General features: G+C 34.8%; 1 protein-coding gene across 1 annotated transcript in view; it reads left to right on the forward strand.

Moving 5' to 3' along the window:
* LOC139874299 (heat shock 70 kDa protein 18-like) overlaps window positions 1–20,766 on the forward strand; it is a 34,191-nt gene extending 13,425 nt beyond the window's left edge. The window contains exon 6 of the mRNA XM_071861744.1: window positions 20,628–20,766. Coding sequence (XP_071717845.1) covers window positions 20,628–20,766 — 139 coding nt within the window. The remainder of the gene's footprint in view (window positions 1–20,627) is intronic.
* Window positions 20,767–24,305: the final 3,539 nt, after the last annotated feature.

Raw genomic sequence — 24,305 nt, forward strand, 5'->3', positions numbered from 1 at the left:
GTTGTTGTTGTTGTTGTTGTTGTTGTTGTTGTTGTTGTTGTTGTTGTTGTTGGGCCATTTGTTGCAGTTGCGATTGATGTTGCGATTGTTAGGATAGTTGTTGCGATTATTGTTGTAATTGCTGTTGTTGTTGTATTGGTGATTCTTATCACCGTTTTCCTCCCACTTTCTTTTGACTTGCTTCACATTGGCCTCTTCAGCAGTCTGTTCTTTAATTCTTTCTTCAATCTGGTTCACTAGTTTGTGAGCCATTCTACATGCCTGTTGTATGGAGGCGGGCTCGTGTGAACTTATATCTTCTTGGATTCTTTCCGGTAATCCTTTCACAAACGCGTCGATCTTCTCTTCCTCATCTTCGAACGCTCCCGAACACAATAGGCATAATTCTGTGAATCGTCTTTCGTACTTGGTAATATCAAATCCTTGGGTCCGTAACCCTCTAAGTTCTGTCTTGAGCTTATTGACCTCGGTTCTGGGAAGGTACTTCTCGTTCATCAAGTGCTTGAATGCTGACCACGGTAGTGCGTAAGCATCATCTTGTCCCACTTGCTCTAGATAGGTATTCCACCATGTTAACGCAGAACCTATGAAGGTATGCGTAGCGTACTTCACTATATCCTCTTCAGTACACTTACTTATGGCAAACAACGATTCGACCTTCTCAGTTCACCGTTTCAATCCGATCGGTCCTTCGGTTCCATCAAATTCCAAAGGTTTGCAGGCAGTGAATTCTTTGTAGGTGCATCCTACATGATTTCCTGTACTGCTAGATCCAAGGTTATTGTTGGTATGTAGCGCGGCCTGTACTGCGGCTATGTTTGAAGCAAGAAAGGCACGAAATTCCTCTTCACTCATATTCAAGGTGTGTCGAGTAGTCGCTGCCATTTCCTTCAAAATAGTCAAATGAAACGAGTTAATCATATAGAATATCAAGAGTAGTCAATAGTATTTCGTAGCGTAATATGAACTTATTTATAAAAGCTCTTTCTTCATATTAGCGTTTTATACTCTTTAATTCGGGTAGTACCTACCCGTTAAGTTCATACTTAGTAGCTAACATACCATTTCAACTACTACAATTCTATATGAAAAACTAATCACAAAAAAATATATATCATATTCAAACCTTTATACAATAACTTGCAAACTTACAATACCGCTATTTTACATATAGCATGAAATATAGCACATAAAACTTTGATACAAAGTAGTTACGAAGATAATTCTAGTTAATAAATAAGGCGTTCAGCAAAGGCAACAAAGACACGTAATTCATACGTCCAGAAACAAGTCATGCATTCTGGTTTTACTAATACCACTTCCCATCCTTGGTCTTGTGGAACGTAACCGTTGTGACCGATAGTATGACAACGTGTTGTAACGTCGTCAAAAGGACGAAGGTTACGTAATGACCAACAGTCTCGTAATAACCTAAAAACCTCATTTCTTACCCCAATTACCGACTCCGTCACTTGTGGGAACGTTTTGTTTAATAGTTGTAGCCCGATGTTCTTTTTCTCACTTTGGTGAGAAGCGAACATTACTAACCCGTAAGCATAACATGCTTCTTTATGTTGCATGTTAGCCGCTTTTTCTAAATCATGAAGTCCTATATTCGGATACATTGAGTCAAAATAATTTCTTAACCTATTGCGTAAAAAAGCATTTAGGTTCCCCGCAATATATGCGTCAAAGTAAACACATCGCAACTTATGAATTTCCCAATGTGATATCCCCCATCTTTCGAACGAAAGCCTTTTATAAACCAAGGCATTCTTGGAACGTTCTTCGAATGTCTTACAAACTGATCTCGCCTTAAATAGTTGTGCCGAGGAATTCTGACCGACTCTAGACAAGATTTCATCAATCATGTCTCCGGGTAGGTCTCTTAAAATATTGGGTTGTCTATCAATTTTGTGTTTTTATACTGTAAAATAGACAAGAGTTAGATTCATAAAAAAAATACTTATTAATACAAGCAATTTTTACATATATCATAAAGCATAAGCACACTATATTACATATATTACACCACACGAATACAACTATCTTATTCCGACTCGCTCGTTTCTTCTTCTTCGGTTTTGGTTCGTTTTGCCAAGTTTCTAGGGATATATGATGTTCCCCTAATACGAGCCGTCGTTTTCCACATTGGTTTAGAAAAACCTGGTGGTTTAGAGGTTCCTGGGTTATTGTCACAACTTAAGAAATACGGGTATTGACGATACATATAAAGTTCATCGGGTTTGGAATCAAATTTCTCTATTTTTATGCCCTTTCTATTATTGTTCTCTTTTGCCTTATTAAATTGTGTTGGGGTAATTTCTATAACATCATCGGAATCCTTGTCGGGATCCGATTCATCGGAGAATTGGTAATCCTCCCAATACTTTGCTTCCTTGGCGGAAACACCATTGACCATAATTAACTTTGGTCGGTTGTTTGAGGATTTTCTTCTACTTAACCATTTTATTATTTCCCCCACTGGTTCTATTTCTTCTTCCGGTTCTGATTCTTCTTCCGGTTCCGATTCTTCTTCCGGTTCCGACTCTTCTTCCGGTTTCTCTTCGGGAACTTGTGAATCAGTCCACAAATCATTCCAATTTACATTTGACTCTTCATTATTATTAGGTGAGTCAATGGGACTTGTTCTAGAGGTAGACATCTATCACATAATATCAAACACGTTAAGAGATTAATATATCACATAATATTCACATGTTAAAAATATATAGTTTCCAACAAAATTTGTTAAGCAATCAGTTTTCAAGTAAACACGGTCGAAGTCCAGACTCACTAATGCATCCTAACAAACTCTATAAGACACACTAATGCAAAATTCTGGTTCTCTAAGACCAACGCTCGGATACCAACTGAAATGTCCCGTTCTTATTGATTAAAAACGTTCCATATTAATTGATTTCGTTGCGAGGTTTTGACCTCTATATGAGACGTTTTTTCAAAGACTGCATTCATTTTTAAAACAAACCATAACCTTTATTTCATAAATAAAGGTTTAAAAAGCTTTACGTAGATTATCAAATAATTATAATCTAAAATATCCTGTTTACACACGACCATTACATAATGGTTTACAATACAAATATGTTACATCGAAATCAGTTTCTTGAATGCAATTTTTACACAATATCATACAAACATGGACTCCAAATCTTGTCCTTATTTTAGTATGCAACAGCGGAAGCTCTTAGTATTCACCTGAGAATAAACATGCTTTAAACGTCAACAAAAATGTTGGTGAATTATAGGTTTAACCTATATATATCAAATCGTAACAATAGACCACAAGATTTCATATTTCAATACACATCCCATACATAGAGATAAAAATCATTCATATGGTGAACACCTGGTAACCGACATTAACAAGATGCATATTTAAGAATATCCCCATCATTCCGGGACACCCTTCGGATATGATATAAATTTCGAAGTACTAAAGCATCCGGTACTTTGGATGGGGTTTGTTAGGCCCAATAGATCTATCTTTAGGATTCGCGTCAATTAGGGTGTCTGTTCCCTAATTCTTAGATTACCAGACTTAATAAAAAGGGGCATATTCGATTTCGATAATTCAACCATAGAATGTAGTTTCACGTACTTGTATCTATTTTGTAAATCATTTATAAAGCCTGCATGTATTCTCATTCCAAAAATATTAGATTTTAAAAGTGGGACTATAACTCACTTTCACAGATTTTTACTTCGTCGGGAAGTAAGACTTGGCCACTGGTTGATTCACGAACCTATAACAAATATGTACATATATATCAAAGTATGTTCAAAATATATTCACAACACTTTTAATACATTTTGATGTTTTAAGTTTATTAAGTCAGCTGTCCTCGTTAATAACCTACAACTAGTTGTCCATAGTTAGATGTACAGAAATAAATCGATAAATATTATCTTGAATCAATCCACGACCCAGTGTATACGTATCTCGGTATTGATCACAACTCAAACTATATATATATTTTGGAATCAACCTCAACCCTGTATAGCTAACTCCAACATTCACATATAGAGTGTCTATGGTTGTTCCGCAATATATATATAGATGGGTCGACATGATAGGTCAAAACATTGTATACGTGTCTGTGGTATCTCAAGATTACATAATATACAATATAAGTTGATTAGGTTATGGTTGGAATAGATTTATTACTAACTTTCACGTAGGTAAAATGAGTAGTTTTTATCAATCTTGTTTTACTCGCCATTTCTTCGTTTCTAATCCGTTTTGAGTGATTCCAGTGGCCACGGTTTCGTATTGAACTTAAATTTATGAATCTAAATAGAAAAAGTATAAGTTTATAGTCAGAAATACAAGTTACAAGTCATTTTTGAAAGAGGTAGTCATTTCCGTCGAAAGAACGACATCTTGATGACCATTTTGAAAAACATACTTTCACTTTGAGTTTAACCATGATTTTTGGATATAGTTTCATGTTCATAAGAAAAATCATTTTTCCAGAATTATAGCTTTTAAATCAAAGTTCTTCTTAGCTTTTAATTATCCCAACCAAAACAGCGCCCGGTTTTACTACGACTGCGTATATCCAGTTTTATGGTGTTTATCGTGTTTCTGGGTTTTAAATCATTAAGTTAGCATATCATATAGATATAGAACATGTGTTTAGTTGATTTTAAAAGTCTAGTTAGAAGGATTAACTTTATTTGCAAACAAGTTTAGAATTAACTAAACTATGTTCTAGTGATTACAAGTTTATAACGTTGAATAAGACAGCTTTTATGTATAAATCGAATGATGTTATGAACATCATTACTACCTCAAGTTCTTTGGATAAACCTACTGGAAATGAGAAAAATGGATCTAGCTTCAAAGGATCCTTGGATGGCTTGAAAGTTCTTGAAGCAGAATCATGACACGAAAACAATTTCGAGTAAGATTTCCACTCGAAATAAGATTGTTATAGTTATAGAAATTGAATTAAAGTTTGAATATGATTATTACCTTGTATTAGAAAGATAACCTACTGTAAGTAACAAAAGTTTCTTGATCTTGGATGATTACTTGGAATGGATTTAGAAAACTTGGAAGTAAACTTGCAATCTTGGAAGTATTCTTGATTTTATGAAACTAGAACTTTTGAAATTTATGAAGAACACTTAGAACTTGAAGATAGAACTTGAGAGAGATCAATTAGATGAAGAAAATTGAAGAATGAAAGTGTTTGTAGGTGTTTTTGGTCATTGGTGTATGGATTAGATATAAAGGATATGTAATTTTGTTTTCATGTAAATAAGTCATGAATGATTACTCATATTTTTGTAATTTTATGAGATATTTCATGCTAGTTAGCAAATAATGGTTCCCAAATGTGTTAGGTGACTCACATGGGCTGCTAAGAGCTGATCATTGGAGTGTATATACCAATAGTACATACATCTAAAAGCTGTGTATTGTACGAGTACGAATACGGGTGCATACGAGTAGATTTGTTGATGAAACTGAACGAGGATGTAATTGTAAGCATTTTTGTTAAGTAGAAGTAATTTGTTAAGTGTCTTGAAGTCTTTCAAAAGTGTATGAATACATATTAAAACACTACATGTATATACATTTTAACTGAGTCGTTAAGTCATCGTTAGTCGTTACATGTAAATGTCGTTTTGAAACATTTAGGTTAACGATCTTGTTAAATGTTGTTAATCCAATGTTTATAATATCAAATGAGATTTTAAATTATTATATTATCATGATATTATGATGTACGAATATCTCTTAATATGATCTATATACATTAAACGTCGTTACAACGATAATCGTTACATATATGTCTCGTTTCAAAATCATTAAGTTAGTAGTCTTATTTTTACATATGTAGTTCATTGTTAATACACTTAATGATATATTTACTTATCATTTAACATAATTAACCAAGTGTATCAATATCTTAATATGATTCATATGTACCTAGTAAGACGTTATAACAATAATCGTTATATATATCGTTTTCGAGTTTCTTAATTTAATAGTCTCATTTTTATGTATATAACTCATTGTTAAAATACCTAATGAGATACATACTTATAATAAAATCATGTTAACTATATATATAACCATATATATGTCATCGTATAGTTTTTACAAGTTTTAACGTTCGTGAATCACCGGTCAACTTGGGTGGTCATTTGTCTATATGAAACCTATTCCCATTAATCAAGTCTTAATAAGTTTGATTGCTTAACATGTTGGAAACACTTAATCATGTAAATATCAATTTCATTTAATATATATAAACATGGAAAAGTTCAGGTCACTACACATGGTACTGAGTTCAAGAATGTTACATTAATTGATTTTTGTGAAGCATCTGGAATTGGTCAAAATTTCTCTGCTGTTAGAAATCCTCAACAAAATGGAGTTGCTGAAAGAAGAAATAGAACCCTTATTGAAGCAGCCAGAACCATGTTATGTCAATCAAATGTTCCTCTAAGGTTCTGGGCAGAGGCAGTCAACACAGCATGTTATACTCAAAATAGGTCCTTGATTGTGAAGAAACATGGCAAAACTCCCTATGAGTTATACCATAAAAAGGTGCCTACTATTCATTACTTCCATGTATTTGGGTGTAAGTGCTATATTTTAAATCAAAGAGATCAGCTTGATAAGATGAGGCCAAAATCTGATGAAGGTGTATTTATGGGATATTCTTCTGTTTCTAAAGCTTATAGAGTTTATAATCAGAGGAGAATGAAGATTGAAGAATCCATTAATGTTTCCTTTGATGAAAGTTCTATAGAAATGGATCAAACATCCAGCACTGAGCAATCTGTACTTGGTGAATTGTCAAATTTAATTTCTGGAAACAGTGTTCAGACTCTGGATTCAGATTCTGAGTCAGATGAACCTAACTTGTCTGGGTTAAGAAATGAATCTGCAGATAATTCTCACACAGAAGAAGTTCCACAAGAAGATGAGCCTGTTGTTATTCAAGATAGTGATCAGTCATCAAATACCACTGTGGATCCTGTTGTTCCTACTAGAAAATCATCTAGAAATATAGTCTCTCCAAAGCATCTTGAGGATTATATTGTGGATCCTACTGGTTTGCCTAAACCTAGTTCTTCTGCTCAGACACCTGTGTCTGACTTTGATATAGCAAATTAATGCTTCTTTTCTTGTTTTCTTTCACTAATTGAGCCCAAAGAAGTATATGAAGCGTTGGCTGACAATGATTGGGTTGAGGCTATGACTGAAGTGTCATAACCCGTCCTTAACCATAAGAACGTGTTAGATAACCTATAATTTCATTGCGAGGTATTGACCTCTATATGCGACATTTTTAAAAGAACAACTGCATTTATTTTACATTACAAACCATAACTCTTATGATAATACAAGCTTTAGACAATATAAAGATGATTATCGTTTAGCGATAATCTTAGACTTACAAACTTTACATGTGATGATAACAATACGATTTCTAGCATATTTTACATTACAAATCCTCCGATATGCAGTTTTATTTTTGACACAAATATGCATACTCAAGATCTTGTTTAAATTCAACATGTTGCAGCGGAAGCTTCTAATTATCACCTGAGAATGAACATGCTTAAAACGTCAACATAAAGTTGGTGAGATATAGGTTTAATGCCGGCAGCAATATATATATAGACCACAAGATTTCATATATAAACATTTTAATAAAAATATTCTAAGTGGTTGAGCACTTGGTAACCATACTTAACATTTAATCACGTCGCATATTCCCTTTATTATGAAATCTTACTACACCGTACCAAGTGTAGTCACGAAACGAAGTACTGTGCAACCGTTGAATACTGGTCGTCCAGTCCGGTTGGGGTTGTCAGGCCCGATAGATCTATCAACAGGATTCGCGTTTACAATACCGCTGTAAATAACAGTTACCAAGCTACAGGGAAGTATGCCAGTGGTACAACTCAACGTAGAATATATTTTTCAGTTACTTGTGTCCATAACGTAAAACATAAAATACATGTATTCTCATCCCGAAATACTTAGAGTTTAAAAATGGGACTATATACTCACTGTTGTCTTGAAGATATATATAATTTGACTTGGTCTCCGGTTGATATCACGAACCTATCCATATATAATATATCAATACCTTTTCTTTTTAAACAAACGTCACATATATATACTTGTTATACTTTTAATACTTTGAATAATTCCTTAGTCCGTAGTTAGCAGTTCGTTGTTAGTAATTCAATTTTAATGGTTCATTTTTAGATGTTTAATATACCCGCAATGAAATAAATAAAACCCCCAACGAAATAAATAAAACCCCATCATATATGTATTGGTCGAGATTAATCTTGACCCACGGTACCGGTGTTGTCAAATGACGTGTTGCGTACATAAAGTACCGGTGTTGTCAAATGACGTGTTGCGTACAATCATGGGATCTTATGATTAATCTTCTCGTGTTGTTTACGGGTGATCCTGAACCATATAAAATTGAATTATAAGTACATATATATAAAATATCATGTTATCTTAGAAAGATGTGATTTTATTTAATTTTTCCCAATTAATCCCGAAGTTAAACTAGTCTTGGATAACCAATTTTGTTTCGGTCATAGTTTCTTCGTTACAACTCCGTTTTCGTTGATTCAACTTGCCATCTCCTTGGATCGAGTCCCTCTTTAAGACTATGAACTTTAAATACCTTAGTTTGTATTCAAAATCACACGGCATAGGTGAAACTTTAGTGAAACTTATGAAGTTAAACATTTTCCTTTATGTAAACAACCTTAAATGGTTATTTTTCTAAAAATACTTATACTTTGAATTAAATCATGAAATTTTTATGTGTTATCATATTCATAGTAAAAATCATTTTTCCAGAATATAAACCTCCAATTCAAAGTTTAAGATGGTTTTTAATTATCCAACCCAAAACAGTCCCCGGTGACACTCCGACGTCGTAAAAACAGTTTTTAAGATATTCTTTGAAAAACCAAGTTATACCTTGTTAAATTAGCATATATTTAAGTTATATTACAGGTCTTGAAGTATTTTAAAAGTTAAGTTAGAAGGATCTATTTAGTTTGCAAACAAGTTTGAAAACTTTCAAACTATGTTCTTGTTGTTAAAATTGTATACCACAAAATATGATAGCTATATATATATGAATCGAATAAGGTTATAAACATAGATTCTACCTCAAGTTCCTTGGACAAGGTTGCTGTAAAAGAGGAGTAAAAACCTAGAACCAAAAGGGTGATGGAATTGGATGAAAGATTGGAAGTAAGTTTGTGTTCTTGGAAGGATTTCTTGAAGTGTTTTTGTATGGTTTTCTTATGGTGTTTAAGTAAGGTTTTTGAAGCTAATTCATGGGGAAAATGCTTGGAGATGATCAAGTATGATGTTAAGAGTATTTTAAGAGAGAAATGGAAGTGTAAGTATGAGAAAATTGGGTGAAGAAATGGTGTGCATGCATAAAAACGTTTTTAGATTATAAAGGAAAAAAAAGATACCTAACTTTGTTTTCTTGCTAAATAATTCATGCTACTTGACAAATGGTTGGTTCTACATGTTTCTTAATCATTTAAGGCTGCTAAGGAGCAGATTTTTATTGGTATATACCAATAGTAAATACATCTAGAAGCTGCGTATGATACGGGTACATATACCCTAGGTATACGTATAGAAATCTTTGAGAAAACGGAACGAGGATTCAAATATAGCTATCTTTTGTAAATACACTTATATTGTTTTATGTATTTAAGTTATTAAAAGTGATTAAATACATTACTTATACGATATATGTATAAACATTATAAGTCATAAGTATTAATGTCAAATAACGTTACGTATGGTTATCGTTTTGAAAACTTAAGTTAGTAGTTTCAAAATATACTTATAACTTATTGTTATTAATACAAAATGAGATATTAAAACATTCTTAGATCATGTTAAATATGTATATATACATATATATACACAAACGTATAATTATCATATATTGTATAGTTCGTGATATCATCGGTCAAACTAGACGGTCAAACGTTGTGTAAATCTCTTTTCGAAAACATAAGTCTCAACAATTTGGATTGCTTATCATGTTGGTAAGGTTTAATTTATGTAAATATTAATCTTATAAGTATAGAACGATCGAAAAAGTGCGGGTCATTACAGTACCTACCCGTTAAATAAATTTCGTCCCGAAATTTTAAAATTGTACCTATTTTGCGTCATCGGGAAACAAGTGTGGATACTTTTGTTTCATTTGATCCTCTCGTTCCCAAGTAAACTCAGGACCTCTTCGAGCATTCCAACGAACCTTAACGATCGGTATGTTGCTCTGCTTGAGCCGTTTAACTTCACGATCCATGATTTCGATTGGTTCTTCGATGAATTGTAGTTTCTCGTCGACATGGATTTCTTCAAGAGGAATGGTGAGGTCTTCCTTTGCAAGACACTTCTTAAGGTTTGAGACGTGAAAAGTATTATGTACTCCGGCGAGTTGTTGCGGTAACTCGAGTCGATAAGCTACCGGTCCAATGCGTTCGATGATCTTGAACGGGCCTACGTACCTTGGGTTCAGTTTACCCCTTTTGCCAAAACGTATTACACCTTTCCATGGTGATACCTTTAACATAACCATGTCACCGATTTGAAACTCTAATGGTTTCCTTCGAACATCAGCGTAGCTCTTTTGGCGACTACGGGCTGTTTTCAATCTCTTCTTAATTTGTACTATCTTTTCAGTAGTTTCATGTATGATCTCGGGACCAGTTAATTGTCGATCTCCTACTTCATTCCAACAGATAGGAGATCTACACTTCCTCCCATACAGTGCTTCAAATGGCGCAGCTTTAATGCTCGCATGATAACTATTATTATACGAGAATTCTGCTAACGGTAAATACTTATCCCATCCGTTTCCAAAATCGATCACACATGCCCTGAGCATGTCTTCAAGAGTCTGAATTGTTCTTTCACTCTGCCCGTCAGTTTGCGGATGATATGCGGTGCTCATATCCAAACGAGTTCCTAGGGCCTCCTGTAGTGATTGCCAGAACTTTGAGGTAAATCTACTATCACGATCAGATATAATGGAAATAGGTATTCCATGCCTTGAAACAATTTCCTTTATATACAATCGTAATAGTTTCTCCATTCTATCCGTTTCCTTTATAGGCAAGAAATGTGCAGACTTGGTGAGACGATCAACAATCACCCAAATGGTGTCGTATCCCCAGGCAGTCTTTGGTAACTTCATGATGAAATCCATGGTAATACCATCCCATTTCCATTCTGGGATTTCTGGTTGTTGAAGTAACCCTGACGGCTTTTGGTGTTCAGCTTTGACTTTGGAACAAGTTAAACATTCCCCAACATATGTTGCAACGTCTGTCTTTAAATTAGGCCACCAATAATGTGTCTTAAGATCTTGATACATCTTTCCGACTCCGGGATGTATCGAGTATCTTGTCTTATGTGCCTCGTTCAATATCAACTTCCTTAATCCACCCAACTTTGGTACCCAAATACGATTTGCAAAATATCGAATTCCATCTTCCCGCATAACGAGTTGCTTCTCATACTTCTTCATTATTTCATTTCCTATATTTTCTTTAGTAAGTGCTTCTCGTTGAACTTCTTTGATTTGTGAGTTGAGATTCATGCGAATTTTTATGTTCATCGCTCGTACTCGAATTGGTTCTCGTTCCTTTCTGCTTAGAGCGTCGGCCACCACGTTTGCTTTCCCGGGATGATAACGAATTTCACAATCATAGTCATTTATTAACTCAACCCACCTACGTTGCCTCATGTTCAGCTGTTTTTGATCGAAAATATGTTGAAGGCTTTTATGATCAGTAAACACAGTGCATTTAACCCCATACAAGTAGTGTCTCCATATCTTCAATGCAAACATAACTGCTCCCAATTCTAGATCATGCGTCGTATAATTCCGCTCGTGAATCTTTAATTGTCGGGATGCGTATGCAATAACTTTCTTCCGTTGCATAAGAACGCAACCAAAACCTTGTCGTGAAGCGTCACAATATATTTCGAAATCATCGTTCCCTTCTGGTAACGATAAAATAGGCGCCGTAGTCAACTTCTTTTTCAGTAATTGAAATGCACTCTCCTGCTCAGAAGTCCATTCATATTTCTTCCCTTTTTGCGTTAACGCTGTTAACGGCTTAGCTATTCGGGAAAAATCTTGAATAAACCTTCTATAATAACCGGCTAAACCCAAAAATTGGCGTATCTGCATTGGTGTCTTAGGAGTCTCCCATTTTTCAATGGCTTCAATTTTTGCTGGATCAACCTGAATTCCTTTGCTACTAACAACGTGGCCAAGAAAATGCACTTCTTTCAACCAGAAAGCACACTTAGAAAATTTAGCATATAGCTGTTCTTTTCTCAACAACTCTAATATTAAACTTAAATGCTGCTCATGCTCTTGCTCACTCTTGGAATAGATAAGAATGTCATCAATGAAAACAATAACAAACTTATCTAAATATGGACTACAAACTCGATTCATGAGGTCCATGAATACAGCTGGCGCATTCGTCAATCCAAACGGCATGACCAAAAATTCGTAATGACCGTAACGTGTCCGAAAAGCAGTTTTCGGTATATCTTCTTCTTTGACGCGTAATTGATGATAGCCTGATCTTAGGTCAATTTTCGAATAAACACATGATCCTTGGAGTTGATCAAATAAGTCGTAAATTCTCGGTAGTGGATACCGATTTTTGATAGTTAACTTATTTAATTCACGATAATCTATACACATTCGGAAAGATCCATCTTTCTTCTTGACGAATAAAATTGGAGCTCCCCACGGTGAAGTACTTGGTCGTATGAATCCACGATCCAGTAATTCTTTTAACTGACTCTGAAGTTCTTTTAACTCGGACGGTGCAAGTCTATATGGAGCACGGGCAACAGGTGCAGCTCCTGGTACTAAATCTATTTGAAATTCTACAGATCTAAATGGAGGTAGTCCCGGCAACTCTTCCGGAAAAACTTCAGGAAAATCTCTTGCCACAGGCACGTCGTTGATGCACTTCTCTTTTTCTTTCTTTTCGACTTTATTAACATGTGCTAGAATAGCATAACATCCCTTTTCTAAACACTTCTTGGCTTTCAAACAGCTAATGAGTTTTAGCTTTGAGTTACCCTTCTCTCCATAAATCATCACCGGCATTTTATCCTTACAAAGAATGCGAATTGCCTTCTTGGCACACACAACTTCAGCTCCTACTTTGGACATCCAGTCCATGCCGACTATTACATCAAAACTTCCTAATTCTACGGGTATTAAGTCAATTTTAAATGTTTCTCCGGCTAAATTTATTTTACAATCACGGCAAATTTTATCGGCTTTAATTAGTTTACCATTAGCTAACTCAATCATGTACTTAGCATCTAGAGGTAATGATGAACAATTCAATTTAGCATAAAAACCTCTACTCACGTAACTTCTATCGGCACCAGTATCAAATATAATAGATGCGGATAAGTTATTAATGGTAAACGTACCCGTAACAAGCTCCGGGTCTTCACACGCCTCTCTAGCATTAATAACAAATGCTCTTCCACGTGCAGATCCATTATTCTTCTCTGGATTCGGACACTGGCTCTTATAGTGACCTTGTTTTCCACACCCATAACAAGTAATGGTAGCCAAAGCAGTTCTATTTGCATTGGTGGCAGGAGTCTTGGTACCATTTGTATTTGTAACGAGGGCCCTACAATCTTCAGCAAGATGACCCTTTCGATTACATTTGTTGCATACCACATTACAGTAGCCAGAGTGATGTTTGTGGCATCGGTTACATAAAGGATTTTGTCCTTTGTAACCAAAGCTTAAACCACTACCCGCACCTTGCGTGATTTCTTGTTTCTTAAAAGATTGTTGTTGGTTACCTCGATCATAATTTCCATTCCACTTTCTTTTGTTACCTGATACCTTCACATCAGTATTGGATACTTTCTTATCCATGATGACCTGATCCATTAGCTCGTTTGCCATGGTTATAGCTTCATGAATTGTCTTAGGTTTCGATGCTGTAACATTTGCCTTGACCTTTTTGGGCAAACCATCTTTGTACATTTCAATCTTCCGTTCTTCGGTTGGGACCAATTCAGGACATAGCAAAACTAATTCCATGAATCGCTGATTGTAGTTGGTGATTTCAGTACCAACAACCTTCAGGCTTCGTAATTCATCTTCCAACTTCCTAACCTCGTTCCTTGGACAATACTCGTTGATTAACATTGTTTTGAATTCTTCCCAAGGAGTATCATAAGCTACATCTCCTCCTACAGCCTTCACATAATTTTTCCACCACGTGAGTGCACTATCTTGTAAAGTGCACGATGCATACTTGGTCATGTCCTTTTCAACACAACCACTTATTTTAAACACAGTCTCCATCTTTTCTATCCACCGGGTTAAACCGATCGGTCCTTCTGTTCCACTGAATGATGAGGGCTTGCAAGCTTGAAAAGTTTTGTAAGTGCACCCCACACGAGGATTTGGGTTAACTGCAGCACCTCTTGCAGCCTCGACCCATAACATTCTGTCGTTCACTCGCTGATTGATGAGTTCCTGGATTTCTTGTTCCGTCATTCGGTTCAATCGCGCCATATTCTTCTATAAGAATGAAAAGAAAATAATTATTCACATGAAATATTATAGATGTAGTGTATATTTACAGTACATTATAGCTTATTAATTATATGAACCAGGTATTATTATAAAAGCCTTTTCTTCTTATTAGCGTTTTATAATTATATCTAGGGTAGTACCTACCCGTTAATGTCCATACTTAATAGCTTAGTACAGAATCAATTACTACCATCTAAATAATACTTAACCATGGAAAATTATTGCATTTCACACTTCACTATTTTACATATGCTTATCTTACATCAAACATTAAGCAAACCACACTAATAATATTATACAAAACATTATATGATCCCATGGTTTAATAAGGCAGCGCATCGTTTGGTCTATTTTCTAAGACGTTTAGGTTCAATGAATCGCCTAACGCTCATCCTAGCTGTCTGCCTATATTTTGGCTGTGGGACTGAAGAACTGGATGCCGGGATAGAACGAATAGGAATAGCGGGAATAGGGGTGGTAGTGTCTAGTGGAGTTGGTGCCACATCATCCTTATTAAACTCAAGATTTGAATTTTCTAATTCATTAGCCTTACGTTTCTTTCCTAGTTCGAACTTGTCTTTCGTAATTTCCTGTATTTCTTCCTCGGGTTCACTTTCCTCCTCGGGTTCACTTTCCTCCTCGGGTTCACTTTCCGGGTTCTTTACAGTTGGTTCATCTGGAATTTGTGAGTCTTCCCCAAAGATATTATTTTCGTCATCGGATAGGTTAATGACTGAAACACCATCTGAAGATTCTGATTCGGAGTCGCTGAATGTGATAATAAGTTTTGAGCCCGACATCTACAACAACTAACCCATTAGTACTACATAATATTTACATATAAATTTTAACCAACAATGATAAGCAATGGTTTTTAAAATCAGACCCGGTCAAAGTCCAGACTTACTAATGTATCCTAACGACTTCTCGGTTAGACACACTAATGCAAACCTGGTTCGCTAAGACCACCGCTCTGATACCACATGTCATAACCCGTCCTTAACCATAAGAACGTGTTAGATAACGTATGATTTCATTGCGAGGTATTGACCTCTATATGCGACATTTTTAAAAGAACAACTGCATTTATTTTACATTACAAACCATAACTCTTATGATAATACAAGCTTTAGACAATATAAAGATGATTATCGTTTAGCGATAATCTTAGACTTACAAACTTTACATGTGATGATAACAATACGATTTCTAGCATATTTTACATTACAAATCCTCCGATATGCAGTTTTATTTTTGACACAAATATGCATACTCAAGATCTTGTTTAAATTCAACATGTTGCAGCGGAAGCTTCTAATTATCACCTGAGAATGAACATGCTTAAAACGTCAACATAAAGTTGGTGAGATATAGGTTTAATGCCGGCAGCAATATATATATAGACCACAAGATTTCATATATAAACATTTTAATAAAAATATTCTAAGTGGTTGAGCACTTGGTAACCATACTTAACATTTAATCACGTCGCATATTCCCTTTATTATGAAATCTTACTACACCGTACCAAGTGTAGTCACGAAACGAAGTACTGTGCAACCGTTGAATACTGGTCGTCCAGTCCGGTTGGGGTTGTCAGGCCCGATAGATCTATCAACAGGATTCGCGTTTACAATACCGCTATAAATAACAGTTACCAAGCTACAGGGAAGTATGCCAGTGGTACAACTCAACGTAGAATATATTTTTCAGTTACTTGTGTCCATAACGTAAAACATAAAATACATGTATTCTCATCCCGAAATACTTAGAGTTTAAAAATGGGACTATATACTCACTGTTGTCTTGAAGATATATATAATTTGACTTGGTCTCCGGTTGATATCACGAACCTATCCATATATAATATATCAATACCTTTTCTTTTTAAACAAACGTCACATATATATACTTGTTATACTTTTAATACTTTGAATAATTCCTTAGTCCGTAGTTAGCAGTTCGTTGTTAGTAATTCAATTTTAATGGTTCATTATTAGATGTTTAATATACCCGCAATGAAATAAATAAAACCCCCAACGAAATAAATAAAACCCCATCGTATATGTATTGGTCGAGATTAATCTTGACCCACGGTACCGGTGTTGTCAAATGACGTGTTGCGTACATAAAGTACCGGTGTTGTCAAATGACGTGTTGCGTACAATCATGGGATCTTATGATTAATCTTCTCGTGTTGTTTACGGGTGATCCTGAACCATATAAAATTGAATTATAAGTACATATATATAAAATATCATGTTATCTTAGAAAGATGTGATTTTATTTAATTTTTCCCAATTAATCCCGAAGTTAAACTAGTCTTGGATAACCAATTTTGTTTCGGTCATAGTTTCTTCGTTACAACTCCGTTTTCGTTGATTCAACTTGCCATCTCCTTGGATCGAGTCCCTCTTTAAGACTATGAACTGTAAATACCTTAGTTTGTATTCAAAATCACACGGCATAGGTGAAAGTTTAGTGAAACTTATGAAGTTAAACATTTTCCTTTATGTAAACAACCTTAAATGGTTATTTTTCTAAAAATACTTATACTTTGAATTAAATCATGAAATTTTTATGTGTTATCATATTCATAGTAAAAATCATTTTTCCAGAACATAAACCTCCAATTCAAAGTTTAAGATGGTTTTTAATTATCCAACCCAAAACAGTCCCCGGTGACACTCCGACGTCGTAAAAACAGTTTTTAAGATATTCTTTGAAAAACCAAGTTATACCTTGTTAAATTAGCATATATTTAAGTTATATTACAGGTCTTGAAGTATTTTAAAAGGTAAGTTAGAAGGATCTATTTAGTTTGCAAACAAGTTTGAAAACTTTCAAACTATGTTCTTGTTGTTAAAATTGTATACCACAAAATATGATAGCTATATATATATGAATCGAATAAGGTTATAAACATAGATTCTACCTCAAGTTCCTTGGACAAGGTTGCTGTAAAAGAGGAGTAAAAACCTAGAACCAAAAGGGTGATGGAATTGGATGAAAGATTGGAAGTAAGTTTGTGTTCTTGGAAGGATTTCTTGAAGTGTTTTTGTATGGTTTTCTTATGGTGTTTAAGTAAGGTTTTTGAAGCTAATTCATGGGGAAAATGCTTGGAGATGATCAAGTATGATGTTAAGAGTATTTTAAGAGAGAAATGGAAGTGTAAGTATGAGAAAATGGGGTGAAGAAATGGTGTGCATGCATAAAAACGTTTTTAGGTTATAAAGGAAAAAAAAGATACCTAACTTTGTTTTCTTGCTAAATAATTCATGCTACTTGACAAATGGTTGGTTCCACATGTTTCTTAATCATTTAAGGCTGCTAAGGAGCAGATTTTTATTGGTATATACCAATAGTAAATACATCTAGAAGCTGCGTATGATACGGGTACATATACCCTAGGTATACGTATAGAAATCTTTGAGAAAACGGAACGAGGATTCAAATATAGCTATCTTTTGTAAATACACTTATATTGTTTTATGTATTTAAGTTATTAAAAGTGATTAAATACATTACTTATACGATATATGTATAAACATTATAAGTCATAAGTATTAATGTCAAATAACGTTACGTATGGTTATCGTTTTGAAAACTTAAGTTAGTAGTTTCAAAATATACTTATAACTTATTGTTATTAATACAAAATGAGATATTAAAACATTCTTAGATCATGTTAAATATGTATATATACATATATATACACAAACGTATAATTATCATATATTGTATAGTTCGTGATATCATCGGTCAAACTAGACGGTCAAACGTTGTGTAAATCTCTTTTCGAAAACATAAGTCTCAACAATTTGGATTGCTTATCATGTTGGTAAGGTTTAATTTATGTAAATATTAATCTTATAAGTATAGAACGATCGAAAAAGTGCGGGTCATTACATGAAGAATTGACAGAATTTGAAAGGAATGATGTTTGGGAATTGGTTTCAAAGCCTGATGATAAAACTGCTATAGGCACAAAATGGGTTTTTAGAAACAAGGTTGATAAAGATGGTATTGTAATCAGAAATAAAGCAAGGTTGGTTGCTCAAGGGTATAGACAAGAAGAAGGAATAGACTATGATGAGACTTTTGCTCCTGTTGCTAGAATTGAAGCTATTAGACTATTTCTGACATATGCTACTCACAAAGATTTCAAGGTGTTTCAAATGGATGTGAAGAGTGCTTTCCTGAATGGTAAATTGCAAGAAGAGGTGTATGTGAAACAACCTCCTGGTTTTGTAAGTAAGAAATTTCCTAAGCATGTTTACAGATTGAAGAAAGCATTGTATGGTTTGAAGCAAGCTCCCAGAGCCTGTTATGATACCTTGTTAACATTTCTTCTAGAAAAGAATTTTTCCAGAGGAGCCATTGACAAGACTTTATTTATCAAAAAGGACAAAGGTGATGTGTTACTTGTTCAAATTTATGTCGATGACATTATTTTTGGGTCTACTAATCTACACTTAAGAAAATAGTTTTCTGACATTATGTCTGAAGAGTATAGAATGAGCAATTTATGTACTTTAAACTATTTTCTTGGGTTGCAAATTAAACAGAGTTCTGAAGGCATATTTATTAACCAAAGTAACTACATTTCTGACATGTTAACTAAATTTGGTTTTAAAAATTGTTCTACTTTAAGAACTCCAATGAGTGTTTCTGAAAAGCTTGATAAAGTTGAATCTGGGAAACTCACTTGTCAATCAACCTATAGAGGTATGATTGGATCTTTGCTATACTTAACTGCTAGTAGACCTGATATAATGTTTGCTACATGTCTTTGTGCACGTTACCAATCAGATCCTAGGGAGTCTCATTATAAAGCTGTGAAAAGAATTTTTAGGTACTTAAAAGGTACCCCTAACCTGGGTCTTTGGTACTCCAAAGACTCAGGGTTTGATCTAATTGGTTATACAGATGCAGACTATGCAGGTTGTAAATTAGACAGAAAAAGCACTTCTGGTGGATGTCAATTGCTAGGTGGAAAATTGGTCTGCTGGTCTAGTGAAAAGCAGAATTTTGTGGCCACTTCCACAGCAGAAGCTGAATATGTTGCTGCAGGAAGTTGTTGTGCTCAGTTACTTTGGATGCAACATCAACTTTTGGATTTTGGGTTATCATTGACCAAAACTCCAATAATGTGTGATAATGAAAGTGCAATTGCTATTACTGAGAATCCAGTGTTTCACTCCAGAACCAAGCATATTGAAATCAGGCATCATTTTATAAGGGATTGTGTTGAGAAGGGCAAAGTGTTTTTAAAGCATATTGGTACTAAAGATCAATTGGCAGATATTTTCACTAAAGCACTTCCTGAAGAAAGGCATTTTTATCTTCTTGGGCAACTTGGAATGTTAAATCCATCAACTGAAATGTTGTCCAGTGATGATACTCTCTAAACTGTTGTTGTAAAAAAAAATAAAAAAAAATATATATATATATATATATATATATATATATATATATATATATATATATATATATATATATATATATATATATATATATATATATATATATATATATATATATATTAGAGTCTGGATTACGTCATATTCAGAGTCTGAATGACACCATGTTATTTAGAGTCTGGAAAGTTTTTTTTACTGTAAAATTGTTTCTTTCTTTGGTCAATAAAGTTTACTTTATTCGGATTTATAAAGTAAAAGTTAAATTTTGAAGGGGGTTAATGGTAACTTTTTGAAATTTTGGTGTCAAAGGTATTTATATTTCCCCTAATTTTCTTTCTTCCAAATCTTCTTCAAATTAATCTTCAAACATAAACCCTAATCCCTCTCATTCAATCATCGATCATCATCTTCTTCAAAACCTCTCTCGGTTTTCATAATTCACTCGTATTCTTACAAGTTTTTGATCGAAGCTAATGGAAAATACGAAGTTCATTCCTTTTGTTCTTGTTCCAACCGATAACATGATTAGGGCAAAGGAAATCAAAGGAGAGAAGGATGTGCAGGTTTTGGCTAACAATAGGGTTGCTTGTGCTACTATTCCTGCGAATTTTGCCAATGAAGGATATGAGGATTTGGTATTGTTCATGCGAAATCATCCTTTAAAGTAGGCTTTCTTCAAGAAAACTATCATGTTTCCAGAGATGTTAGGCGAATTTTGGTATACATGTGTTGGAAACAGAGAAGATAGATCTATCACTGGCACTTATCGAGATGGTAACAATTCTTTAACTATTACAGAAAATCATTTAAGAATTGCTTTGAATCTTTCTGCACAGGATAACTTTGTTAGAACTGTATCAAGGTCTGTTGTGAGATCTTGTTTTCCTATGGTTGGTCAGCCTGTAACTAATTCTTCTGTTAAGATTAGTATGTTCTCTCCTAGGTGGATGTTTTTGTTATCGAATGTCATTAGAAGTTTGAGCTTCAAATGTGGTAGTCTGACTGAGGTTAATGATTATGAGGCACATCTGTTTCATGCAATAGTTACAGGAAGGAATATTGATTTTGCTCGTCTAATCTTCAATGAGCTCTTGGTTCTCACTGAAAAAACTCCAAGAGATCATAATGTGCCTTTCATCAGGTTTTTAAGTTTAATGTTTGAACAAGCAATGACACCTGCTTTGTATGATGGACTTAAGGTGTTTCGTGTTCCAGAATGTAGTGTTCGAATGTTTCACAGTCACATTGATGATCAAGAGGTAGCTCTAACTCCTGCTATATTGCATGGGGTCAATCTTGGCCGTGCAGACCAACCTACAGATTCTGAGCAATCAGGGTCTGCAGGGGCATCTTCTTCAGAATCTGAGCAATCAGGGTCTGCAGGAGATCACAACAATGGTCAACCATCTTTAGAATCTGAGCAATCAGATTCTACCCCCACACAAACTCCACCCCATGTTGTTTCCCAAACAGAGCAGGCTGAAGCCATGGGTGAGGAAATCCCACCTCACTCTAACCCATCTTCACCCACTGCTGCTGAACAAATTATCCACTCAACCCACCTTATGAACCCACCAGTTCATACTGAGAATACCACCATATCTAAAACCTTAGATTCTACAGCACTTGCGAATTCACCTCAAAAATTCACTAGGAAGAGTGCTGCACGTACTGCTCCACCATCTCTGCTAGAGGTTGGTGAGAGGAGTGCTTTAACCCAGCCTGAACCTAATAGGTTAGTTAACTTGGATTCCCACATTACAGTCACTGAGAAAACCCACTCAGTTGACTTACATGAAGAAGTCCCAATCCTGGACTCAAATAAACAAATCCAACAACCTACTGCAATGACCAAGCCAACTGCTACCCCAAACTTAAGTCTGCCACTACTCACTCCAAATATTCCATCCTTACACTTACTTGCACAGGCTGCCAATATCACACTCATGTCACAGGGTGAGATACAGGCCTCAAAATCTTCTATGTCTAAGGATCAGCTTTCTTTACAACAGGAAGGCTGTGAGGACATACCAACCCTACCCTTATCTTCTGGCACTACTTCTCAGACTGAGGCACCAGTCACCACGGTTGGCCTACATCAGGCTTTGACCAAGTTGACTAAGGAGTTTGATGACAAGCTCTCTGGTGTGCAATCTAAGATTAATAATCTTAACTTTAATAATAATTTTGTTTCAAAAGATGAGCTGTTGGAGGTAAGGAGGTTAGTTGAAGATATGCAGGGGTTGTCTAGTGCAGATGGTTCAGGGTCTGTTGCAGAAATTAATCACAGGTTGGCTGAGCTGGAGAAGAGGATGGTTGGTGTTGATGAACTGAGACAATGCTTTACTGGGTTTGCTTCTGATATTTGTTCCCTCAAGAATCAACAGACTGAAATTTGGAAGGTCATATCTTCTCTGCCTTTAAATGATGTCAAAAAGGGGGAGAAAAGAAAGAGGTCAGATGATGCATGTACTACAGATGCAGATTTTGCAAATGTTGAGGGGGATCAGTCAAAGAGAGCTCAAATTGAGGGGGAGCATCAGGTTGAGGGGGAGAATATAACTGATAAGGGTGTTGGTGATACTCAAATGGTTGCTGTTGAGGGTGTTGATATTCAGGGAAGTTCTAGTGCTGTTGTGGCTGCTGCTATGCAAAGGACAGAGGGTGATTTAAGGGCTCAGATGAACAAGAGATTTAGATTCAGAAGATATGAAGGTGATGTTGTCAAGGTTGAGGTTGATAAATCTGAATTTGAAGGTGTAAATCTACTGCTAACAGTGACACACTTACCAGATAGGAGGTTGAGAGTTAAAATAAATCAAATTGTTCGTTTGGATTTTTGTGAGTGGAAAGGCATAGCTGTGTGTATCAAGGAGTATGCAGGAGATCAAGTTGTTGTGAAAGAAGTGTTGAAGAGAGTCTTTATGCTGGTACATTTGGTGTTTGAAGAAGGGTTTATAAGTCTTAAGGATTATGAGGTATTTTGTGGAATGTTTGATCTAGAGATGAAAGAAAGGAGAGCAAAGGGACATGTTGAAAGGTATGCTGTCCCTGAACATTTAGAGTTTGTTGATGATAAGTATGTTGAGTATTTGGATGGTTTGATGTTTAAGACAAATGGAAATCAAAGGATGTTGATTAGGGTTGATCAGTTTGAAGGAGTTGGTATTGAGATGTTGATCAGTTTATTATCCAGATGTGAGACAGAGCAAACTCTTCCTTTTAGGGTTCAATTGTTGAATCACTTGTATAGCAAGTTGTCCATGTTGAAGAAAATTTCTCACATGAAGAACAAGTGTAAGCTTATCGAAAAAGAGTATGCTAAGGTGGTTAATTAGGTGTGCAGGTTGTTTTGACATCATCAGATAGGGGGAGATTGTTGGGAAAATGAAAATCTGATGAGTCAAAAGCAAGGTTGCAAAATTCGCTATTCGGTGATTAATCAGTCGGGACTTTAGAAGGATTAATCGGTGATTCGGGGATTTATCGGGGATTAATCGGATTGTACTTTATACATTTAAATATTAAATTTTAAAAATTATATGTGTAAATAAAGAAATAAACCATAAATATAAAAATAAACTTTAACATAATTGTTTAAAATTATTCATTTTGCTCAAAAACTATAAAGTTATGGTTTAAATTAATGTTAAAATGTTAATCATTTTTTACTTTGACCGACTTTGATTACCAAATTCAATTTTGACCCATCAATTGGCGTTGACCGTTTAATTAAACGGATTTTTAGAAATCGGAACGGATTGCTCTTAAAAATGATTAATCATGGATTAATCGGCGAGTAATCGGGTTTTTTGCAACACTGGTCAAAAGCATGCTAGAATCTGGAGAATTAAAGTCTGAAGTTGCAGACTCTGATGTTTACTGAAGACAACGGTTTGAGATTTCTTGATGACTAAGCTAAAGAATATTCTGGAGATATGTTTAAAAGTTTAAGAAGATTTGTTTTGATTCGGTTTTATCTCCAGAAGATTGACTTTAGAGTTATTTGCATATTAGTTTAGTTTTTGAGTTTATCTTTACCTTATTTATAGCTAAGTTGTTTTGGAAACCAAATCTTTAAATTTGGTGTTTATCTGTATAAATAGGGGTCGATGGTTTTGCTTTGAACTTGTATCTTTCACACGATCAACATTATCAATTATATATTTCATTATTGTGTTCTCTCAATTCTTGCACTAATAATTCT

The sequence above is a fragment of the Rutidosis leptorrhynchoides genome, chromosome 11 (assembly GCF_046630445.1).
Source record: "Rutidosis leptorrhynchoides isolate AG116_Rl617_1_P2 chromosome 11, CSIRO_AGI_Rlap_v1, whole genome shotgun sequence".
In the NCBI taxonomy this organism is placed as follows: domain Eukaryota; kingdom Viridiplantae; phylum Streptophyta; class Magnoliopsida; order Asterales; family Asteraceae; genus Rutidosis; species Rutidosis leptorrhynchoides.